Source organism: Echiichthys vipera (assembly GCF_963691815.1).
Source record: "Echiichthys vipera genome assembly, chromosome: 10".
NCBI classification, from domain to species: domain Eukaryota; kingdom Metazoa; phylum Chordata; class Actinopteri; order Perciformes; family Trachinidae; genus Echiichthys; species Echiichthys vipera.
Genome location: NC_139835.1, coordinates 11,233,557 through 11,255,251, shown reverse-complemented (window position 1 = coordinate 11,255,251; position 21,695 = coordinate 11,233,557). Strand labels below are relative to the sequence as shown.

The 21,695-nt window shown below is 39.3% G+C and overlaps 1 protein-coding gene across 1 annotated transcript in view; it reads left to right on the top strand.

Annotated features, from left to right (window-relative positions):
- The first annotated feature begins 3,251 nt into the window (after positions 1-3,251).
- The window catches only part of wnt10a (wingless-type MMTV integration site family, member 10a), a 29,859-nt gene continuing 11,415 nt past the window's right edge, over positions 3,252-21,695 (top strand). Inside the window, exons 1-3 of the mRNA XM_083921532.1 lie at positions 3,252-3,702; positions 6,288-6,553; positions 13,600-13,973. Of these exons, the coding sequence (XP_083777658.1) occupies positions 3,641-3,702; positions 6,288-6,553; positions 13,600-13,973 (702 nt within the window). The 5' untranslated portion in view covers positions 3,252-3,640. The remainder of the gene's footprint in view (positions 3,703-6,287; positions 6,554-13,599; positions 13,974-21,695) is intronic.

Below are 21,695 nucleotides of genomic sequence, written 5' to 3'. Positions count from 1 at the left end.
ACAAGTTTGAGACTCAGACTCTGGTTTCTGGCTTTGAGAGATAGTATCTCATGTTCATAAATATTGATTGAACTTTCCCAGGCCATGGGAATAACATACTGAAATTCTTTATTTAGGTGGTGTTCCCCTTTAAAGGAAGCCTAAGTGGCAAATATAGTATAAAGTCAAAAAGTCAGCACAATGATGTCATTTACAAAACAATGCCTAGCTAAGGTTAATGAGCATTAGCTAACATTAGCCACAATAAGCTACAAAAGCTATATTTTTTCATCTATATGCATTTATCTTTCTGACAGTAATGGGTTTCCATACAATCCAGGCTGTTAAAAAGTAAAGAAAAAAAATGTAACACATTTTCACAATTCGGATTATAGAGCTGCCTCACTGGGTTAGGTCCCCTGCCGCTGTTTTTGATTCTCCAAGCGGAGACAGGGGAGTGATGTTATGAGTCGTGTTTATAAGGAACAGTGATTCAGAAAGTCATTTTATTATCAGTCATGATGAGAGCAAGGGACAGAAAGATCAGGATGACGACATAAAACACATCCAGCAAAACCCAGACTCAAAGTCAAAAACCACTAAGTGTACCAACAAGCCTGCTTTACATGCCTTGAAATAATTAAGCGCAAAGTTTCCATCCCTGCCAAATATTCCAGATCAGGGTGCTGTGATAAATCCTTCTGGGAGAAAATTTGATGTGGGATTGTTCCCCATATCTTCTAAATTTGTGTATGGCAGCTTAATTGTGTCTGAATGCTAAGCCCGTGTAATGTTTTACTACTCTGGTGACTCCATGCTGGCAGAATGCTTGCTTCCCTCCACTGGTGGGAGAAAACCTTTTTATTTGTGGTTTCTGAATCTTTATTCTAGGCTACTCATAAAGCACTGAGATGAGTGATATCATGTGGTCTTCATCAACAACGGAGCTTTTTGTTATACTTTATAGTCATTTAAACTGAAAGATTAAAGGCCATGACACACAGGCAAGGTTAAAGCAATGGGAGCTTCGGCTGACGATTTTAACAAGCCCACATTTTTTCATGATGCTTTTTCTACTCACAGAACACAAGAGGGTCCTCACATTGACAGAATTCAAACTTTACAAACCCACTTCCAGGACACGTATTATCGCTTTTCAACAGATGCTTTTTATTAAAAGCAAACTCCATAGATTTCCATATGAAAATCAGTTTAATGGTATTGTTAGCACAAGCCTGTGAAGGCACTCATCTGTGGCTTTAACTTTAGGGTTTGAGGAAATAGCCCACCCTGATGATGTAAAAGGGGTCGCCAGGCAGGGAGGATGCTGTTGTATTATAAGTGTACATTTTTTTTAGCTTGATCCATCCTATGAACCAAAAGTCAGGACATTTCAGCCTCTACTGCTCAATCTTGACCTTTTCTATTCTAAATTGTTCTCTTCCGAGCCCCCTCAACTTAACTTTTTTTTTAAGTGAAACACAAAATAAAGAATGTGTCCCTTTAATTCAAGGCATGAAGGTAGACAATCTAATAGTCTTTCGTCATCATCTTCATTATTATTATCCTCCTTCTTTCTTCCCCCTCCTCATGATCATCTTTATCTTTTCAACCGAATCTCCAATCGCTTAAGTTGATACAAAAGTATCCAGTAACTCTTGACTTTAAAGTGCACAAAATGTTGCGCAGCTACCAGAGAATGAACGAGGAACAAATGAGGAACTAACTGCTAGGGGACCCTTAATTAACTCCTAATTACATTTTATAGAGTAGAAATGTTTAGTTTATTGAGAAAAGAGTGAGGGAGCACACTGAGAGTTGTTGGCTCATTAATAAGTACTTCCTTAATAATTCCTAGTTGAGGATTATATGTAGTAGATAATGAGTTAGTAGAGAAAAGCACAAAGGACACAAAACTGGTAATTAACCACAAGATAATGATGAAGCAATAAAGGACCTTCTCAATATTATGTTATCACTTAAAGTATAATTCAGGTGCAAAATCATCCAGTGGTCTTTTTCGGCACTTATATACATCAAATAAGCCATCAAGACTGTTTTTTTGTGTAACAAATATTAACAGAGAAATATGGTAGAATCGCTAACAGCCGGATGTGGCTAACAATGATTAGGTCGGGGCAGTACAACTAAGGCATTAATATGGCTTTTTTTTTTTTTAACCAAAACTGCTCAAAACAGAACACAGAACATCTACAGTACCATGATAAGAGTCACTACACATAAAACAAAGCATCAACAATGTTGGTTTATTAATAGAGTGTTTTGAAAGACTTACCAACTGGCCCTGGTACCAGCTCCTCTCGTAGTAAAGTCCATTCAAGTGGATTACCAAATGCAATCGAAAAGGAAGGAGTGAACTGATGCTTTGTTTTATGTGTAGGGACTCTTACTGTAGAGGTTTGGTGTTATATTGCGCAGTATTAGTAGTTAAAAAAAAGCAGTTTTAATACATTCACCGTACTGCCCCGAGCTAATCAGTGATAGCCACGTCCAGCTGTAAGCGACTCTCCTGGATTTCTCTGCTAAAAAAAAAACTGTCTCAATGGCTTATTTGATGTCTTTAAGTGCCGAAAAAGACCATAGGATGATTTTGCGCCGGAATTACACTTTACCTTGGGGGTGACACAAAAACAGTAATTGATGTTCAAATAATTAGTAATTAATGATTATTTAGTTTTTTTTAATCAGGAACGACCCATGAAGAAAGTGGACAGTATGACACAGATATTCATGAACTTATCATTACATAATGATTCATTAATAAAGGATATCCTAGGCTCTTCTCTAGCAACAACGCATTATCTACTAGTCCTCCATGAGGAATTATTAGGAGATTTATTAATCAAGTCGCTCCTTATTGGTTCCTCACTTAATTAACAACTCTATAAAACGGAGTTCGGAGTTATTCATTAACTAACAGTTAGTTCTTCATTTGTCCCCTCGTAACTATACTATATAGCCTATTGTAAAGTGTAACTAAGTATTCCTTACTTTTGCAATACCCTCTTGGTATCCATCTCCTCATCCTCAGCATCGCTCCTCCAGTCCAAAGAAATGTTCTCTCTCACAGAGGGCGCAGGCTAAGTGTTCCTGGTTTCCTAATCTAAAAGGATCTCTATCCTGCTCTAACGAGGCACTTGACCTCCCTCGTGCGCTCCTCTTCTCCCTGGGTGACGCAAAAAAAAGTGGGCTGGCGAAGCGCTAAGTGCAGTAGTTTAGAGGAGCGCATCGAAACATCACTAGTCAAGAAGACTTCATTTAGAGCGCGGTCCGGCCGTCTCTCTCGGATGTTATATCTGCCAATGCAAATACCTCGGCGGACATACCGGGCTGTGTACGGATGTGGATGAGAAAGACAACAATGACTTTTTCCTCAAACTTGTAGCAACCTCCTCCATTCAGTGAGTTGAGAGGTGGATGAAACTTTTTATTTTTTGTGAATGAGAACCCCGCCGCTGACTGGCACAGCTGGACGTCGTCGGAGCTGTCAAGTCCAGCGCCAAGTCGGACCTGACCTGACCTCTCTCTGCTTCTTTGTCCTCCCTAAACTTTGAGGCGGAATACTGGACTTAAAACTCTTGTCTCTTTATTTTTAAAACTTTTTTCCATTCTTTTTTTTTTCCTAATTGCAAGGCACAAAATGGAACACTCGGTCCTCAGAATAACATGCGCCTTGGTGGTTATCTGTCTTTTGGATAAAAGGTGAGTGGAGTTTAATAAATTCTAAAAAAATAAATAAAAATATAGCCTACTAAAAAAGGTTTAGCTCTGTGTTGGCTTAATGCACCGGAAAGGTATCTCTGTTTTTGATTCATAAAACTGTGTTCAACAACTTTATTGATCTATTTCCATAACTTAAATCATTAGTTTCTGTGAATATAATAATTATCTACTTTAACAATTCAGCTTTTGTTCATAGGAGCAAAAGTTAAATAACTTACACTCTTATGGCTGACGTCCTTAGAGCTAACACATATATAAAAAAAAAAAAAAAACATTAAATCAAGAATTAAACATTAGTCTACGTTTTACAAGCCTGTGGTCTATGCCAAAATGCATGCTTCCCATGCACCCATCATTCCTAAACAATGTTGCCAATCAATAAAAAGTTGCCCTTTGGAAAGATAGTTGTTGAAACAGGTCTACTCTCAAACAGGTAGCAACAAAACTGGAATTACAGAGGCACACAGTTCAACATGCAATGCCACCTAGAAAATAAGGCACCACATATGCGAATTAACAGCATTTGATGGGACTGCATGTTATATTTTAGATTGTAATTATAGTCCACAGCTACTGGCTGCTTTTACAGTCAGAAAGAATGACCTTTTAAGTGTGCTTCTTCGTCAATTTGCAGACGAGAAACTTGCAGTTACACGTGTTGGAGAAACTATGGAAAGAAATAGTATGCAAAGTTTCTGCAGCTGTGTAAGTGTGTGTGTGTGTGTGTGTGTGTGTGTGTGTGTGTGTGTGTGTGTGTGGTGTTACTGTACACTCCTCCCTACACCTGGGTATTTGTGTGTGCATGTCGGGGTGTGCTTGAGCATGTGTGTATACAGATGTGTGTGTGTGTGTGTGTGTGTGTGTGTGTGTGTGTGTGTGTGTGTGTGTGTGTGTGTGTGTGTGTGTGTGTGTGTGTGTGTGTGTGCGTGTGTGTGCGTGTGTGTGCGCCCACAGGCTCCTAACTAGTGTGTCTCAGTCATACAAACGCTGTGACACACAACCAGTGTTTTACTTGTAACAATAATGAAAAGAAAAGACTGGGGTACCTCAAGCCATCGTCAGCGCAGCCTGTGTTTTCCTTGTTATTGCTGTAACTCTTTCTCTGTGAAGTAGAAAACAGCTTTGACCGCTGTTGACGGAATTACTATTGCTCACATGATTGATTTCCAACAGAAGCAGCAGACAGTTGAGTACAGAGACACGCCTTGCAGCGAAAAAGTCATTTAATTTACATGCTAACTGTTTTCCTGAGGTGATTTTACAGCACGAGGGGGTAAGTCGCTCTTACCCTGCTGTGTATTTGAAACTCTTACTAGAAATATTGTATTCATGCCAACAAAGTGGAAGCTGCCTGTTCCCTTTACAACTCACCTGACCCACTCAATATACTTATCTTGCACAGCATCAAAGTAAAGATCAGGAGACCAAACACTTATTTGGAATAAATGAGCTCTGAATGCAAGTACATGTTGCAGGTTTTGACACATGCATTTAATTACAGAAACTCCACTTTGGGGATCAATAAAGGTTTATCTTATTTTAAATCAGTAAGAATCCACATATCATAGTTGACAGTCTTAGCTGTCTTTTCTTTTTTTTGTGCAAAAAAATTTGTATTGAAACCTGAATCATGTTACATGATAATGGGAATCAATCAAAGCTCTCTTTTAATATCGGTGATAACTTTGCATGATCATATATTTGAAAAAAACATACTAAGACCATCTTGCGATGGGAACATACAAGATGCGACAGCAAATCAGGCCTGGGTCAGGTCAAGCAGTGGGGCAATGGCCCATTCACTACTACCCCCCTACTTCTGACCCCCCTTGCTTGGACCGCACCGATCTTTGAAGTCAGCCTTAAATTTGCCCTCAGCTACAAACCTGTAGTTTGCAGGATTGTAGTTGAGACTCTTGCATGGTTATTGGGTCAGGGGCGTAAAGTGGAGGGGGACAAAGTCCTACTTCCAGCCCCTTTGCTCAGGTCACATTTTTGAACTCAGCCTTCATTTGGATCTCAACTGCACACCTGTAACATTTCCTGACTGTATCTTGCACTGTTGCGATGCCATTGTAGTGACAACATCTGGCCGCAGACAAAAAGACATACAGACAGACAGACATATTTACAACTAGCCTAAATATCCAAAACTGCCTCTACGGTAGTTCCTGCCACAGTAGGTGTCTCCGGGACCACATTTTGCCATGATGACACACATGAACTCACATGGTAAAATCAATATCATTGTCACAGCTGATGAAAACAAATATATGTAACAGCATTTCTCCTTTAAACCACCAGCATGTGGAGATGATTGTGCAACCATCGACTCACGGAATGTGTAGCTATTATTGAGATTTCATCAGATTAAACTAAACTGGGGACCAACAAGTCCAGCCATCTGTTTGGTACTGTGGGAACTGAGCATTGCTGTGACATCCAAGGACCATTAACAGAAACCTTTATCTTCCTAAGTAGACTTTTGTGACAGTGTGTGTACGTTGTGATTTATGAGTGATACATTTGTCTCATCAATAACCTGACCTGTGTGCTCCATGCAGGGTTGACTCTAATGAAATTTTGGGCCTGAAACTCCCCAACATCGACCCCATCCTGAATGCCAACACGGTGTGTCTCACACTGCCGGGTTTGACACGGCGCCAGCTGGAGGTGTGCATGCGTAACCCAGACGTGACGGCTTCGGCAATCCAGGGAATCCAGATTGCCATCCACGAGTGCCAGCACCAGTTCAGAGGGCACCGCTGGAACTGCTCCAGCCTGGAGACGAGAAACAAAATTCCCTACGACAGCATAGTCTTTAAAAGAGGTCAGTCTTATGGTCACAATACAATATACTATGGAAGTATTTCATGGTACAATTTAATTTGAACTCACATTTGCTTGTATCTTTCTTACAACCCTTTTGCAGTCTCTTCAATTAACAACATTAGAGTCACATCACTGAGGGAAGCAAAATGTTGTAGATTTCAGATTTTACAAAATTCAGAATTCCCATTATATAAAGTGTAAGAAGCATCTTTAGAGTAATGAGGTGTAGACTACAGGGGTGATTTGTCACCACAGGGTATCCGCTGAAAAAAAAGCATGCAGTTCAAACGTTTGGTCTTCAAACAGACGGTGGTTTCATCCTCAAACACACTTTGATAGAATACCTTGAAAGGATAGGCTTAGAAAGATTAGTTGTCACAAAGATACATGTCCTAAACAATCATTGGTGTAATATTATTCTCTTAACAGTCAAAAGATTAGAGATCATTTTCCTTCATAGATACACTTGTTGAATGTTATCTCACTGGTATGAAGTCCTCAAAATGGTTAGGCTGTCTCTAGTGACTAGAGTGGTATCTACTTTCTAACCCTTACTGTATCTCCTCAATAGCCTTTACAAAAGAGCAGGTAACTTCAAAAGCAGTTAGTCACCTCAAGATTACCAAACCTCATGCAGATCAGTTTTCTCTGACTGTTTGTAGAGCTTGGAGCTTTGCAAGTAAACCATAGAGGATGAAAGATGATCTTCAGAGCTGTGGAGCCCTTCACATGGACTCATCCCTGGTTATTGACTGGAAAGGGAATCAGTTTCTCAATTGCAGCAGCAACATATAAAGCAGAAGATAGTGCTCAAAGCTGAAATATTATTAGGTTTATATGCGAATAATAATGCATATGAATATTTAGAAATTACTGACAAATTTCAGTAAAATGTTGTTTGCAAATTCATTTTTATTGAAAGGACCCTGGCATTTTGGGATGAAGTGCATCATACTGCTCTAGTGACGCTTCTTGCATACTATAAATAATAATAATGCTCAATCCACAGAGAAAGGCACACAGCACATATTCAGAAACTGTGTCTTTAAATGAGCTGTCAGGACTTCTGTACAGTTGTGATGTCACAACTACACTTTATATAAGTGCAGCTACAGTGCTGTTACAGTCATTCCCCAGCTGCACTGATACCCCAGAGACGCAGAGAGTGCAGATTTTAAAGACCCAGAAACGCTGACTGATCAGAGAATGGACTTTTTTCGGAGGGGATCTTCAAGAGACAGGAGCTAAAACATTTGAACTTGTTTCAGAAATAATATCTTAGTTTTTTTTGTATAAAAAAAGTGCACAAAGTGAAAAAAAAAATGCATAAACTGTGATTGTTTAAAGTATCTTTTTAGAGCGTGTCACTGAATTGTTGATGGAATTCCCCATCATAAAACAACTAACTTATTAAATGCGTCAGCTCTTTCCCGGAGGGATCTTGCTATAATTTATGTTCACCTTAATCTGTGTGCAATACAGTCATGAAACTTTTGTAACCCTCACTGAAGACTTTATACCCTGTCACCTCTGTGGATCATTCAAAAAAAAAAAACAACAACCTATTAACTACGGTACACTTACACACCTCGAGTCTTACTTTCACTCCTCACTGACTCATTGAAAGGCTGTTTGTCATTATTAGTAGAGGCAGTTGCTGGTTGTCTGGCATCCCTGGTTTGCCTCCGGCGCAGAAACTCCAAACCACTGACATAAACAACCTCTTTAAATCAGATGATTCATCTGTTGCACGTTGATACATTCACAGAAGCTCCACAGAAGCTAAAATATGAATACAAGTTAATGTGCTGCAGGGCCATTGTTGCGTGCAGCGATTGCAAAAGGGCAGTGCTTACAGACATGGATTAGTGAGATTAACAAGTTTTCAATGTAAAGGCCTATTGAAAAATAAATGACCTAGTCTCACACGAGGTTAGTTTATCCTTTATAATTAATATACTATAATAACATGTTTATCCATGTTTACACTATGATACTAAACCATTCTAGTAAAACAAGATACAAATGAATTACTTTTTGGGAATTGGAACCTCGCCTGTTCAAATGTTCTTTTGAAGCATTTTAAAAAGTTCTGATATTCTACAGAGTTTTGGAGTCAGGGGCTCTGCATCTCAGTGTTTGTTTTGGTGTCTAATTTTACTACATCAGGTGCTACTCAGATCCTCTCTGGCTCTGGCTTTGGCTCTGCCTCGTATATCTCTGCTGAAGGATTCTGATAACTTTTATGGGACCATTTTCATTGCCGTTTAGCTTGCATCAAAAACTAGGTTAAGGAGGACGTCAGGCAAGACATGGATAGACAGAAATAGGAGAATCTATCTCTCTTTCCGTCTTTCTCCCTCTCTTTCTCTGTCACTGTGTCTGCGTCCTCCCTCGCTGGGCTGCTCCTAATGCTTTTACTTCCCTTGCCAGTGCAAGTGCTTGTGAATTTGCTCTCAGCACTTTCCCAACTCTCCGCAGCAAAAGCATTAACCTGTTTAGTCGGTTTCTGTAACACAAAGTGACAGCTTCCTTTGAATCTTTAATTCATTTTGTCACTTCCTCTGCCATCAGTTCAGCCGGGCGTGTCACAGCCGGTAAATTATTTGTTAGATTGATTTGTTCCCAGTCTTCCGGGGCCTTCGTTGCAGAGCTCGGCTCAGAGCGAGCAAGAGCTAAAACAGGCGCTCTATGTATGGTGATGTGCCTAAGTGCCATCCCTTTTACTTCCCCCCACCTTGTGTGAGTCAAGGTGTTGGGGAGGAGGAGATTGGATTGTGAGTCAAATTATATGTGAAGTCAATTTCAGAGTTTGTGTGTTTTTTTTGTCTTTCTTTTCTGAAAGACATAATTGCCTTTAATCTGATGTTGACCATTAAATCTGATATAATATATCATAAAATCTGATATAATATATCAGTTTAAGTTTTCATCATAACATTGGATCAAACTACTTTTGAAAGTTTGTTGTTTTAAACAGATTGCTCATAGTGAAGAGTCCACTGACAATTATCAGAATCAGAATCAGAATCAGAAATACTTAATAATTACCACCCCTTTAAGCTCATTGTTTGGCCAAATAGCTTTGGTTAAGTCTCACCACTCTCATGTTTCCAGATGTAGTATGAAGCTGTTTAAAGGAGCAAATAAAGAATAAATGATACAATGATACATCTGTTAACACTGTGCACTACTCTCACATCATACAAAGTTAGCGACTAGCTTGTGAACATAGTGGAGCATGTAGCTGCTAAAAAGCCAGATACATCCCTCAAGAGTTGTTGGAGACCAAAAAAGAGCTAAAAGGAGAGCGAATATGGGTCTTGCATTCATCAGGTGAGTATAGAGATGACTGAATGTGAATTCTAGTCAGGCTCACTGGATGTAAAGTGCTGGGATAAAGCCTGATGCCAGGTGTCGGATATCAGGCCCCTTCCGCTATCTTTGTTTTGCAAGGACTCCACCTAAGACAGTTGTTCGGTTGATCGGTTTAAAGAAATACAAGCAAGGCAGAGCGTTTTCCCCCCTATTCCACAGCGTTAAGCTGATGTAGCCAGACCGTAGCTCTATACAGCGCTGTGGAGGTAGATCCGGTTATGCAAGACTATGCGAATGCTAATGTTGCTCCATATCTCCTGGACGTGTTTATAAGCAGATTTTTGCTAACAAGGTCATCATATCAACCTAAAAAGTGATCCAAAAGTGACCCATCTGCCCCAGGTTATGTGCAGCTAGAGACACTTTGGGTGATGTTGAAATTAAAACCATCAGCTTCCTTGCTAACTGAAATTCAGCCTGCATCTGGTTGGCTCACGGCTTTTTTCAAAGTCCAAGTTGTTAAACCCTGCCTTGGTGGGGGGCTTGTTTAAGGCCTGTTTAAGGTTAATAAGGTGCCTTGCTGGCTTACATTGCGTTGCAGCAAAAGTTGAACCTTTCAACCTTTTTTGATGGACCACTCCCTTGTAGTTTTGCCAGAGATCCCTGTGTTGACACCCCCCTCTGTGTTGATGGACTGGCTTCATTCAAATGAGAGGGCTGCAGGTTTTTTCACACAGTGACAACAGTGTGTGCTATTACTTGCAAGACGTGCAGTACCATTACATCGAAGATCTGCACACTGTGACTTGCTCTACAGATGTATTCCTCATACCCGCAATCGTGCTGCCTCAAACTTTTTTATGTGCCCAGTGTCAAGCATGCAAAAGCAAATAAGTCCAGCAAATTTGTCAAACGTTACATCATACCTCACAAAAACAAAAATAATATTAAGTTTACTTAAATAAACAAATAAGGAAGTAACATCAAACAGTGCTAAAAGGGGCAGTTCCTGTTAATAGCCTTTTATTTGACTCCAACAAGCAGCCTGAATCATTTCCCCTTGCAGCAGTGGGCTATAAACCCCTAAGTGGTTTCTTTTCATGTTTTCTTTACAAGTTTCCATTATAATCTTCACTGTTCTCTACACCAGAACGTGACTGCCAGTGGTGCTGCTTTTATCGAACCTGAGGGCACCGTGTTTACAGGCAGTAAGCTGAGATCTAACAGCAAACACTGTAGAGGCTATGAGTGCAAGCCCCGCTGTCACACTTTATCCTTCAATATTCACGGATTCCACAATTGGACATGGGTTTTCTTTTTTTTGTCACACAAATATATCAGTGGACAGGATGAATGAGGATGTGTGTTTACATTGCCTGTGCGTGTGTTTAAGAGAAGAGGACTGTAACATTAGGCTGCTGAATTACAGATCAGTTGTGGTAAACTTGTACTCATTACATGTGCCACATGCAAGTTTGACCTGCTGTCGGGAAGAAAAGGGATGTGTTTGGCTGTAGAGGCAAAAGTAGTCACATTGTATAGAGACATTATATGCACACACAGCCATTTCAAAACCTCCTCTACATGCAGGAGTCCGTCTGAGCCAATTTGAAGTGATTACAAGGCAAATCTGCTGCGGTGTGGCATAATCAGACTCTCTAACCTAAACACATGTACACTAACACAGTTTGTTGTTAGTTTGGTCCTAAACTTTCATTGCAAGATATTAAATGCCAAAAAAACAGATAAAAGAATCAGCCATCTGATGCCTTTCAGTCAGAGAAGCAAGTCAGTCAGGCTGGATTAAAGATGTCTTTAAAGTGTATCAGGAAAACTTGTAGAAACAGAATACTTAAGTATATTAGAAATGTCATTTGAGCATACGAATGTTATTATACATATATTTTTGACTCTTGGAAATATATTTAACATATGCTTTTAAAAAATCTACTAAAAAGGTCCTTAGGTTCAACTGCAATTAACTAAAACATATGCTAACTATGCAATGCTTAAATGGTATTTCAGTGTACTTATGTGAAGTGAATTTTATTTTTAAGTGTCTTGTAAATTGTATTTTGAGTGTACTTTTAAAAAGTAGGGAACTGGAAATTTAGTACTTAAAGGTATAATAATTTGTACTACAATATTAGTATGTTTTACTAAAGTGTGCTTTAATTTAATTCCATAGGAAATGTGGTTTACACACAGAAAGTAGTCTTTAATATTGTTTTTTTTAAGTTGTATGTCAGTTTGGTACTAAATTTCAAATACAAAAAGTTGTTAGTTAGTTTATATCATATATATGTTGATTTGAAGTATTACAGAGGCATACTCAGATAGAAGTAAAGCGTATAATACAAGCTCAAGCATGTTCCAAATGAACTTCTACACCACTATCATTTGAACTGTAATGCTTTTTAAGTATATTACCAATAATGTAATGTAATTGTACACCAAATGTTGTGCCAATTTAGTACAATATTTACACTTGAAGTATAATCAAGTAGTACTCAAGGACTATCTGAATACACTACACACTAATATATGTGAAGTACAGCTTTATACCAAAAGTGTAATTCTCAAGTATAATTGAAATATGATATATTTTTATCTTGGTACTGTGCTTCAGGACACATTCAGGATCTAGCACCATTCTACTCAATTACATAGGTACATGTAAATAGACAGAAGTGTGTTTTGCAGACACATATCTTGTATGTAAGAAGGAGACAGCCCTGTTTAGTATCTGATGGGAGTGGTGGGGGTCTGTTCGTGTTCAGATGGTCCACAGAGACAAAGTATGCAAGTGTTTGGAGCACTTAATTGCTATTGTTCCAGATGTTTCCCCAGTTTTTATGAGTCTTGGAATGTGTGTATACAGTAGTTATTCACAGTGTGAATAAACTCTTATGTGTATCTTTATCAAAACAGAGGAAGCTCTTTTATGACAGCATTACTAATCGTGTGTGAAACGAAGCGTGCAGAGTCACACATTTGGCACATGTTGCTAACACAGTAGTTAAAATATATCTTTGTCTTGCTCATTTAGATGTTGTTAAACTGAGTTTTAGGGCTAGGAAAATCACTTGACATCTTAAAGTTGTATCCAGCAGTTTTACAACAGAAGTTTAAGGAGGGGAATTAAATAGTTTTGTTGCTATTCCTACAGTAATGCTGTTTAAGTTAAAAAAGAAAACATGTAACATGAATAATAAACACACTTGGAAACCTTAGTCATAGTAATTTTCATTTTGGATTGTTATCAAATGTCATCCATCCTCCATCACCCTGGTAATCTTCTTATTTCACCTGACAGGTTCATGACACATGCACACTGGTATGCTCTGGCTGCAGGTTATTGAAAATTGTTGACATTTTGCATAAACTCCATATTATAACACTTGTAAATGCCTCTACAGTGTCTTCTTAAAAGAAACGTCACATTGCCGAATATCGACATAGACCTCATGTCGGTTTTTGTACGCTTTTTGTGTGATACTTGTGTGAATTTTGGACATTGCAGCGAAGCACAGTGTCAGTTTAAAGAGTTGACATTTCTTCTTCTCAGTAACCATTTTAACTGAAAACATATCTTGGAATAACCAATGAAACTATGTATTATTACATGTTGTTTTTTCTACAACATATTCCAGTCCTACCTTTCTCAAATACTGTTTTCTGATTGAGGCTACTGTATAAAAACAACACTGTCCTTTCACTCGACAGGTTTCAGAGAGAGTGCCTTTGCGTATGCCATCGCAGCAGCAGGCGTGGTGCATGCAGTAGCCAATGCCTGCTCTATGGGCAAACTGAAGGCGTGCAGCTGTGACGAGAAGCGCAGGGGGGACGAGGAGGCCTTTCGTATCAAACTGCATCGTTTGCAACTGGAGGCCATCCACAGGGGGAAGGGTATGGTACACGGTGTAATGGAACACTTCCCCGCCGACTTGCCTGGACCCCAGGACTCCTGGGAATGGGGCGGCTGCAGCCCTGATGTGGAATTCGGCGAGAAGTTCTCGAGGGACTTCTTGGATGCCCGTGAAACCTACAAGGACATTCATGCGCGTATGAGGCTGCATAATAACAGAGTTGGGAGACAGGTGAGTGGGCAGTCGATGGGAAGTGAGATTCAATATATACATTCATATAAGAAACATTCAAAGGCCTTATCTATTTATCTGATGGCATGGATTCAGGGGGGCAGTCCAGCAACTTCACACATCAACCTAAAGTGTAATTCCGGCGTAAAATCATCCTATGGTCTTTTTCTTGGCACTTACATACATCAAATCAGCCACCCAGACAGTTTTTTTATTGTATGAACTATTAACAAAGAAATCCGGTAGAGTCGCTGGCTCTACGGCGTGGCTTACACAGATTAGCTTGGGGCAGTAAGGTGAAGGCATTAAAACTTATTTTTTAACCACTAATACTGCTCAAAATAACACCAAACCTCTGCAATAGCATGATAAGTATCTCTACACATTTACTACGAGATGAGCTGGTACAGTGGCCAGTTGGTAAATCTTTCAAAACACTCTTTTAATAAACTCTGGGTTCACTAACAAAAAACATTGTTGATGCTTTGTTTTATGTGTAGGGACTCTTATCATGCTACTGTAGAGGTTTAGTGTTATCTTGAGCAGTATCACTGTTTAAAAAGGATGTTTTAATGCCTTCACCGTACTGCCCGAGCTAATCAGTGTTAGCCACGTCCGGCTGTTAGCGACTCTGCTGGATTTCTCCGTTAATAGTTTCTCAACTTGGTGATGACCCATACCTGGTCAGGCCATTGCCGTTTTAATTAAAAAATAAATCCCTGAAGTGCTCCTTTAAACAGAAAATAATTCAGGTGAGACGGTAGTTTTACCACATATCATCGTTTGTAAGTGTACATTTTAAACGCACCATGTTAAATTGAATCTGATTCTGCTGTTCTCTTTGTATCTACAAACCTGTGAAGGAAGCAAAACACAGTTAGAGACATGATCTCTCTCTGCTTTCAGTATAAATATTACACTATCCTCAATATGATTTACACAAGAAAATATATTACACAACAAAACAGGTGGGGAATGGGTGGGTTGAGTGCTACTGGGCCAATGATAACGTTACAGTGCACACCACAATCTGATTTTGTTGGCTGGGTCAACATTGGTCTGTCATTATTACATCGCTGTTTATTTCTGCTGGCAGAGACTGTGTGTGTGTGTGTGTGTGTGTGTGTGTGTTTATAGAGGTTTTGCCTAAGCTGATGGTTAGTCTACAGTTCAAGTCTTGCAAACTAATAACAGTAAATCTCTTTGAAATTAACTTACATCAAAATTATTCTAAAAACAACCTTACTGATGGAGTAAAGACTACGCTTGGTACTTTACCTAGTGTATTTTCTTTTCTTTTTTATATGCAGAGGAATACAGATTATATTAGTAAGAATACCCTTGGGGGACATTTGCCCATTTACCCTCTCTAGATGCAAACCAAAAAGGGGTTTGCGTATTCGTGTATTTGTTTATTTGGCCACAGTGGTTCTTCTTTTATGTATAAGGGTTGCCGTAATACACAGCCTTAGGGATTACATTAACACACGTATATTCCTGGATTAACTTTCTGTTTGATTAAAACCCTGATTTACAGTACAACATAATAATAATAATAATCATAATGATTGAGTGATATTTTGAAAAAGTCATTAGTGTATTTTTGTGTTATTGTGAGATTAGATAATATACAAATTTGCAGGTTGGCTAGGTTGATGGCCTTTATACATTTTGTGTCAGCCTGGTACTTAAGTTACTACTCTTTAAATTAGCTGCATTGTGCTCACTTTTTGTTGTTTCTTCAGGGAAACTCCAGTCATTTCTCCAAAGCTCAAGACTTAAAACACTTATAAAGCAGTCAGTCTGTGTTTGACATATCGAGGGAGTTGCCAGTTTGGACTAACTTTGTTCTGTTATCAAGATGATCATGTGTATTTTGTCAATTATTGTGGTTTCAGATCCAATATATTTCTTAGTAGAGTGCCAGTTCTCAATACCATGAAGCTTCACATATAGTCTTTACTTCACCTGTTGCGCTGAGAAGTAGACTTTTCCTGTTTCTCGTGTGGGTAAATTGACCTTGTATATTATTTGTTCTCTTGTATAATCACTATGTTGTAATCAAGACACCATATGATATAATGGATACTCATCATGAACATCATTGGCGTTTATTGTTGACCAAATAAAAGGGTCAAATAAAGTATTTCAGGATCAACTATAAATGTAAATCTAAATTGTATGATACGATAGTAATAGGCCCCTCTGTCACAGAGAGACAGATCTAATAAGAGAGGCTGACAGAGGTTTCCGCTCTGGGCAGTTGGAGAAAAGAGATGTAAATGACAGTGATAAGCCTTTGATGATAGCCGGCCCTGTTGTGGAACAGAGACGAGTAAGCACCGTAAATTGCTCATTGTTCCCTGTTTCCTCCTGAGTAATTTGGGCCTGTATCTCTCCATCAGTTTACTTCTGGTTCCCCTGATTATGCAGACAAAACACAAGTGTGGAGCACGTCAGCTAAACTCAACAACAGCTGGCCTCCCTGCAGTAACTGCAATGACAGAAATAGTTATAGATGTAGAATTGGTGACATAATGAGCCAAGGACAGGGAGGGATTTCTCTTTGAGATTATTCTCTTTTTGTGTGGCTGTAGTAAGGTTATGGTAACAGGCAGGGTCACAGTGTGGCATCATGTATGTTGTCTTTATTGTACCTCTTGAGACCACATGCTTCCCAATAATTGAAGCCTTGGAAGACGGCAGACTTATACTCTGTCCCACATCTAAAACAGGTTTGATCCAGCTTTTTCTTGCCTTGGGAATTTGTTGTTATGCAGTGTATCCTGTCGAAATGCCCTTGAGCAAAACACTGAAACTTCTTGCGAGTAGGTGCGAATAATTAGTCTTGAGTCTTTATGTAGTGCAAAATGCAAAATAATGGGTTAAAAAAGTAGTAATAGGAAGAGAAAAGTGTAAACATGTGCTTAAGTAAGAATAAATGGCAGTTAACCAACCTTCACTTTGCTGCTAATTCTTCCCTTATAACATGAGACCTTAATTTTACAAAGGCATGCAAAGATGATCATATATCACTGTCAATGACTGCTGACTCCACATAACACCTTTCCACTGAAGTGTGCTGACATAGACAGTAATCAGCCTATTAGCCTCACATTTAAATGTCACTTTTATAATACAACAGGCATAAACTCAATTACGTGTGATATGTAGCTATTAGAGAATTGAGTTGGGCTGGCAAAGAAATACACCACTGCTCATATTTAGAAATAAAATTACACAATCATATAAAGTTGCAGAGAAAGAATCAAAATCAAGCTGATGTTTCTTGTCTGTTTTGGATTAGACCATTTCACAGTTGTAGGCATTACCATTCATGTGTCCTAGTTTATTTCCTGTTGCAGTGTAGGTGAGTGACATAGACAAGAAGTTAACAGGGACCCAGGCTGTTGCATGGATGCCATTGCCCAGCAATGGATTACCACTGAAAAGGTCTATAATTGAGAATGCAACATCCAGTGGAATTTGTTATGCATCTGATAGGCAAGGAAAGCTTCTTGACCTGTATATGTTGAGAAAAATAGACAAAATAAGTTAATTTGGGTTGTATTTGTTATATGAGATGAAACATTCTAAAGGCTCAATGTCAAATAAAGGCAACGTTTGTAAAGGCAATTATGTATGAACTATGACATTTTATACAAACAAGTTTATCAAAGCAATCCAGTTCCACCATTTGGCAGGTGAAAGGCCCTGAGGAAAACAGAATGGGAATATGTAATCACACCCTTTAAACTTTGCAACAGAAGCTCAAAGAAAACAAACTAAAAGTGGCACTACTCTGCCTTGTGTTAATTACACAGTTTGATCTTTCCAGACGGTTATATAGAAAGGCTAAATATTGCCTCACAATAAATTTCGTTCTCTGTGTGCCAGGCTGCAAGTTTCCAGCCAAGCGAGCCGGAGAATCAATCAAACGAGAGAAACTTTGACTCAAAGTCATCAAAATCAATTTTTTTTTTTTTTTAAGATTCCGGTTATTTGATTGGGGAGGACTAAATAACACCCACTGCTCTTGACCTTCACCTCTTGTATTTTGGAACAAGCCTGATGACCGCTGATGACCTTGGTGAGGTTCAAAGTCTTTTGGCCCACTTCTCTGATAGATCTTGTTATACATCAGTGCTGCTGCAGATTACAGAATGCATCTCCAAACCGTTAAAAAAATTATCCAGCTTAAGTCTTGTCTTTCATGGAAAATAGAAATATTAAATTAGGGGATGATATGAGCTTTCAGTACAATCTTAAACCATCATTTTTATGGAGATGCTTAGGGAGCCTGGCTGACTTGTTACAGCTCACCACAGGATGGAGATCAGTGAATGAGTGTAATATACAAAGGCAATTACTGGCTCTGGAGTAAGAGAGACAGAGAACAAACTTAGTATGAGTCATTGCAGAGCTGTTAAAAAAACATGCACCTTGATGACTTCAAATGGCATAGAAAACCGCAACAAAACCCTTCTAAGACCATGAAACACACAGACACACGCACACACACGCATACAGACACACTGCCCCCAGAATCAGGTGGGGCCTCAAAATAATGCCTACCCTTCCCGTATCCCACCACCTCACCTACCTCCGCCCCGCTCCTCCCCTCCAACCCCCGCCCCACTCCCCCCTTTCAGAGACGAACTAGTCTTTAGGCAGAGGAATGCAGTGGTTTTTTAGCGGGGTGTGCATGTCGCCTCATGCCCACCCCAGGGTTCTCACGACGTTCCGTCTTGTTTTTAGCCCTAATTAGTGGCTGCTGGCAGTTTGGAAACAGATGTTTAAAACCCTGCAAAAGATTTTAGACTTCAAACACCGGGGCGGAAAGTAGAAAGAGATTCGCCCTTCCTTCCCTCCCCCTCTTCCCCCTCTCCTGCTCTGCCCCCTCCAACTTCTCTCCAGCAGGGCTGATTACAGAAATAACACTGTGCACTGAGGAGGCTCAAGACATTAATGCGGAGGGGAGGTTTATTTACATATGATGATGTCAGTATATCACTAACGCCATACATATGCAAAGTTCAAACTTTACCAGCAACTAGTTTACACGACAAAACAAAATTTTTAACTAGGGATTTGATTATTTTAGAGATAGACAAATTTTAAAACATGTAAATTAAAGTTTTTGCTAGACAAATATTCACACTCAATATGAAAGTTGCTTGACACGTCTTTTTATTCAACTGATTTATAATTGTTGGATTTTTTTTTCAGATTAATATGAATTTATGGTTTTTAATAAGTCAGAACTCTCTATCAACTTTACTGTGAAGACTCACAGTGCAGCCCTCCCGGTTGCTTATGCAGTGAACCCAAACACACTACTGTTCAGTAGTTAATAAGAGCACTTTTAAAAGCCTGACTACATGTTTAAAGTGGCTGCTTGTGACATGGAAACACTTTACCGGGGCAATAAATTTCTTGGCCAAGTTTTCTTCCCCCCCGAGTGTTCTTCTCAATCGTTTAGAGAGCACACCTCAAAACAAATGCTTGGCACCCTTTCCTGTGTTCATATTGCAGAGCTTCGAGCCAGAGGTTCTGTTGAGTCCTGTCCGTTTCATTAGGCTGGTGGTGACAGTGACTATGTAACCATCTGCAATGTTACTGGCAAGTGCTGTCTGCTAATTACAATTTACCATCAGGGCCTCACTTCAGGGGAGCAAGGACTGCTGGTTTGCTTTTTTTTTAGGAAGGAAACTGATACATTTTAATTCATTCACTTTCCAAATTTGTAATGAAGCCAATTTGCTGTTCAAAACCTGGAACGTATTTTGAACATTTGCCCTGAATCTCCAAATCATTTTCAAGGGTGTTCATGATGACACTTGTTTCGTTGGTGTTTTGTTGATTCTTAACAGTACCTAGAATTGGTAGTTGAGGGGCATTTGGATGGGGTAAAGCTTCAGATCTGATTGGATCCCGCTTAAGTGACTGTTGGCCTGTACTCACACCTTCCTCATCTCTACACTACAAAACAACCACGCTCTATGGGAAATGTAAACACTGTCATTGCAGTCACCTATGTTGCTTTGCTGTAGCTACTATGACCCACAACCTAAAGTGTGTTTATATATGATGGGAGGGGTAAGCTAACCGCAAATTGCATTTGATTGGATTAAAATTAGTAATCGAAATATTCTGGGAAGAGAAAATATAGGGAGTATGATATAATTGGTATATTTAGCATATACCAGTTACCACAAGAACACTGGTATAAGATTTGGAAAATTAATTTTTAATTTCACTGTCTGAGAATGATTAGGGATTGCATTTTAATCTGCATGGCTGAAGAGACTGTTGAAAGCACAGTTGTATTTTATACTATCTTTGCATCTTAAGCAAGTGATTCAAAAGCTCATTTATTTGAGCAGCAATAGAAATGTGAGTATATGCTGTGAGTTAAAATATTGGAGGTTGCTAAGCCCTCTATAGCCAGTGGAAAGGTAAGCTTTGCGTGGCAATGATTCCCCTACAAACAAAGATATGTATCAACTGAATATGTTAACCATATGTTATCTGCCCGTTGTACAAGGACATCAGCTTCCTCTTGGCAAAGGTGCATTCACTCTTGTCTGACTGACGGACTTGAATTGATTAAAAAATGAAATAACTTCAGCCACCTGAGATGCTACCAACTGTAAATGTTTGAAAAGCGGCTCTTTACAACAATTTAAGATCCATTTTATGTGAGTCAAGGCATTGCGTTGCTTCACAGAGCACTGAACATACTGAAAAAGGGATTTAAACCATAATGAAACAAAAGCAGCAGCCCCCTCTAGCTTGATCCAAACCAGTGATAGTGGGACTCCTGGGATTCTTTTATGCCTAATTTAACCCCTGAGTGATGATAAACTGCTCTGGAGAGCCCATTCACGTTAATTCATTGACTCAGAACCCACACGAAAAGAAAAGTGCGTTTGATCAAAAATAGCAACATTAGTGTAGGGTAAGTCTTGTGTTCTTCAGAGGCCATTTTTAATATCATCGGTGGTGTACAGAGCATTCCTGAGTCCTGACAGTGCAGCGGCAGAACATTTGATCTGACCCACCACATATTGTACACATACACACGTGCATATGAACTAGCCTCTCCTTTACTCACACACTCACACACAGATGTAAATATACACAGAGGCAAATGTTTCATAGTGAAAGCTCAGCAGGTGGAAGTGCTTAGGCTGGTAATAACATTTTATTAGAGTCTCTAAATAAGAGCTGTGGACATTGAGTGCAATTAACAGTGAGTAAATACTACATACACGCACACACACACACACAGACACACACACAAACACACACACACAAACACACACACACACACACACGCACACACACAGGCGCTTGTTCTAATGTACTTCTCACTGTAAACTGTAGATATGCATTTGCTCAGTAATTGCATGTCATTGTGTTTGCATGTGTGCGTGTGTATTTAACTGTTCTTTTGAAGCAAGGCGTTTGATTTGTTTAAAGTGATGTCTGGGCCTAATGTGCTGCTGTGGGATTTGTTTGTGTGCTTTGATATCGCCTTGACTTTCTGCTCAGCTTTAAAGGTCTTTTAGTAGATTGCCTTTGAACTGACAAACATAAGGCAGCATGCAGACTAGTCTGCTGTTTATCAGCAACAAGGGTCGACTGTGGGACACAGGCATTAGATTAGGATTTTCCCAAAAGTGGTGATGACACAGGGATTGGCCATTGATTAAATAC